Source organism: Physeter macrocephalus, chromosome 12 (genome assembly GCF_002837175.3).
Source record: "Physeter macrocephalus isolate SW-GA chromosome 12, ASM283717v5, whole genome shotgun sequence".
NCBI lineage: Eukaryota > Metazoa > Chordata > Mammalia > Artiodactyla > Physeteridae > Physeter > Physeter macrocephalus.
This window is the reverse complement of record NC_041225.1, coordinates 70,359,644-70,363,565: the sequence shown is the minus strand read 5'-3', so window position 1 is coordinate 70,363,565 and position 3,922 is coordinate 70,359,644. Positions and strand designations below refer to the sequence as shown.

Sequence of the window (3,922 nt, the reverse complement as noted above, 5' to 3'; positions counted from 1 at the left end):
GTTTCCTCCTCAATTCAGAGTAAATTCATTGGCCCTTTGAAGGGCTTTACTGTGATGCAAAAAAACCCAAATTTCTTATATTATTTATAAAGTGCCCTGAACAACTCAGGTAACTATCACATATCTAGACGTTACACAGCGAAGTATGCATACACAATAACTTTGCTTCAGGTAAATTGTGGACTAAATGAAATGAATATTTACTCAACTGTTAAGTGGTGATACTATCCATCAACCAAGATGATAATGAAAGAATATTTTCATGCATGGACACCCAACACTGCTACTGTGTCTTTCCAGTTGACTCTGGAAATGTCCCACGATGCTGTCAGAGCCCGCTGTGCTGGGTTAAAATCCCTTCACACACCAAGGGGATGTCTGAGAATACGGTGGGCGAGTTAAGACTATCAGGACCACGGCAGGGAAACAGCCACTTGCCTGTTGCTTTTTCAGCAGGATGTTGACACTGGTGAGGTCTTTGCCATAGTCATCAGATTGAATCTGACTCTCCAGGCCGTGCAGCCATTTGTCCAGATCTGCACAGCTCTGGGTGAAGAGTTCAGCTCTGTTTGCATCGAAGAGCCGCTGGGCCTTGGTCTGTGTGGTAGACTCAAGGACTTCCCACATTTTATGTAAACCTGTGAGTTTCTCCTTCACCACGGCTTCCGTCTCTGGCTTTTCTGAAATGAGCTGCATTCCTTCCTGGAAAACACACATACATGCGGTTTGCAGGAGAATAGGTGCCACTGTGAAAAACAAACCTGAGATATTTGATCTGTGAGTTTCCTATTCATTCAACACACACACACACACACACACACACACACACACACACGCATGCACACGCAGCCTTTCCACGTAGAGTTAACTGCTCAACAAAATTGACAATGGCCTGGCCTACTGTGGTGTTCACAGGCGTGGAGCACCAAGTGATGAGTCTGAAACAATACAGAGCGTGAAGGAAGAGAAGGGTGGGTGGGGAATGTCACATTCGTGTTCTATTGTGCTGCAGAGAACCTCCCTGTGCCGAAGCAACACATTTTAGATTATTTAAAATATGTAACATTTCTAAGTTCTATGGATCCGCTCAGTCTCTGTCACAGTCCTGCACACATAACATGATCAACAGAGTGAGGACGCCGCCCCAGGGGTTTGCGGTCCATCAGGTGCAGCAGATGAGACACACAACAGAAACTCAACTCCTAGTAGTCATCAAAAGACAAAGCAGGTGTTTTGTGCCACCCGGTTGGGTTTCTGCTTTTCTCCCTTCTGCTGGGTTGAAGTCAGGAGTTGGTAGGTGGAGGTGGGGCTGCTCCCGGCTGTGTAACTTCTGTATGTGGTCAGATACGACTCAAATATGCTGGAAAACGTGCTAAACACAAAGGAGCGCATTTCCACCCAGTTCGCTTACTCACCACGGCCACACTGATGGAGCCCCGTCAAACATCTTAACTCACCTTCTCAATTTTGTCAAGCCATTCTTTGTTGGATGCAAGTTCTGCCATAAAGGCTTGATGTTTTAACCATTTACTGTGCAGATTTCTGGCTTCATCATAAGACATGTCCTGGGCTGTAAGCATCTTTTCATTGATCCAGAGAGACAGCTAGGAAAGAAAAAAAAAATCAGGAAGGTTTCAGGGATTGTGATCACAGTGACATCGGCCTTTCTTCTGCCCGGAAAGAGCCATTATGTCGTACTACACACACTCCATGTTTCCATGTCAACAACCAACCAAACGTTCACTTTACAACTCTGACCCGTCACAGCAGGTATCTCCACTGTATGGACACTGTACCGGAGACTTGCTCCCGATTTACGTACCTAACATTAAATCCAGGAGTACAAAAGTGCTCCGAGCCAGCTTTCAAACTGCTTGGCACCCTTAACCAGCTTTTCCCCCAAAGGCTTGTGTTTAAAATTCTGCCCTAACCAGGCTAAGTCACAACTTTCTTTCTCCTTCAAAGAGCCGTGCCAGCTATACCATGTTAAGCATGATTAAGTGTCTTCTACTCTGTTCGGTAATCTTTTTACTCTTTTAGTTCTTTTATTTAAAAAAAACCAAAGCCCCTACTCTTTTATCCCTCCCTTTTCCTTCACAGGCCTATCTATGGGGATGCCAAAAAGCATAAGTAACTTGCTCACTATAGGGGTAAGGCAGCAACGATGCCCTCTCAATGCTCCCTTCAAGTCTGAGTCACCTTCGCCTTTTCTTCCTCTGTCTGTAAAGAACCTTCCATTCAGACCAAGAAACACTTCACAGGACTTGATTTTGAGGCCCAAAATGTCTTGCTTGGATCTGAACTCTAGGAAGCCTCTTCACAGAGCCTGCCAGCCACTGACAGACAGATCTGAGAAGCGTGGGGCAGGAGTCAGCCCAGCCCGGCTCCTGGACACACTTCTCTTGCTGGCTTTCATCCTGATTTGCCTGGCTCCTCACTGCCTGCCTGTAGTTGGCCACACCAGGGTCCTAATTCCTACCCCATCACAGCACTAACCAGGAAGAGCTTTTGTTTGGCCCAGGCGAAAGATACGCAAAACAAACGCAGGATCAGCCTGGAACCAGAAGCAAACGTCTTCAGGGGCTGTGCCCTTTCTCCTAATGTGACCACAAGAAGCCACTCTTACACCAGTTGCTGCCACAACGAATTTGCACCCAAACTGCTTCATGGTCCCATCACCAAAGCTTTAGAAATAGTGCATAAAACCAACAGAAACACTTAAAGAATCAACAATTCTGAGGCCATTCACTTGCACTTGCACCCTGGGCTGCTGCTAGGAAAGGCTTCCCCATAAATTTGTTTCAATACAAAGTCTGTTCTTTGAAAACGATGTCAAGGAGGGTGACGCGGGTCATGGGAGCACCCCGGCTCTACACATGGGTGAACCCCCAGGCACCATCCCCACTCTCCTCAGGATACTCACCCACCACACAGGAGGGAGTGGGGTTGAAAGCAAAAGGTAGTGAGATCTTTGATGTCACACTTTATTAAGGGAAAAAAACCCCAGTAAATCTCATAAAGCCCTTTGTAAGCAAGGAGCATAGATTTGTTACACAACAACCGAGACACTAAATTTCCTACTTTAAAAGCATTACCTATTTTCCTTCTAAGTTACCTGACTAACTAAGATCTGAAATGCTATGGCCATTCAATCTAAGGAGAAAAGAGGTTAAAAGGAAACCAAATGGTAAAACTTTCCCCTGTACTCTGTACACACACACTAAACACAATAAAAGGCATTTATCCGAAGTGCAAAGGACATTCACATATTTGTGCTATTCATAAACACCTACCCAAGAGAGGTTTTTAAAAAAAGAGCTACTTTTTAAAAATCAGAGGCTTATAAACAAATCTGCTCTTTGCTGAACACATCATCCTACAGATAAAGCAGTGTGCAATGCAGCACAATGAAATGGAGCTATGGAACTTGCTAGTTTATCAGCCCTCCATCAGCATTCGGGAATCAGAACCACAGTTATTATTTGTGGGCATTTACAAAGGTCATTTAAGAATATACTCATTCTCTGCAGAACAGAACACTGTGCAGATTGGAAAAGGATAGGAAAAAATGCTTTGGTCACTGAATTAAGCTCAAAGCAAAGCACTGAACTTGCTATCCCTGTGCCACCACGTCTAGTTATACTGTCCTCCTGGGGAAAAAAAAATCAATTTCAGAAAACAGGAGGTATGGTGGGAGGAAATACAACAGAAAAGCAGTACCATCCATCCATCCATCCATCCATCCATCCATCCATTCATTCATTTATTTATTATTTTTTTATTTTTATTTATTTATTTATTTATTTGCGGTACGCGGGCCTCTCAATGTTGTGGCCTCTCCCGTTGCGGAGCACAGGCTCTGGACACGCAGGCTCAGCGGCCATGGCTCACGGGCCCAGCCGCTCCGCGGCATGTGGGATCC

The 3,922-nt window shown here is 45.1% G+C and overlaps 1 protein-coding gene across 7 annotated transcripts in view; it reads right to left on the bottom strand.

Annotated features, from left to right (window-relative positions):
- Positions 1 to 333: 333 nt before the first annotated feature.
- The window catches only part of SPTBN1 (spectrin beta, non-erythrocytic 1), a 168,197-nt gene continuing 164,608 nt past the window's right edge, over positions 334 to 3,922 (bottom strand). For all 7 annotated transcript variants that reach the window (XM_028496660.2, XM_055089181.1, XM_028496658.2 and 4 more), the window contains 2 exons: positions 1,458 to 1,604; positions 334 to 702 (listed from right to left, as the gene is read on the bottom strand). In XM_028496660.2, coding sequence (XP_028352461.1) covers positions 349 to 702; positions 1,458 to 1,604 — 501 coding nt within the window. In that variant the 3' untranslated portion in view covers positions 334 to 348. The remainder of the gene's footprint in view (positions 703 to 1,457; positions 1,605 to 3,922) is intronic.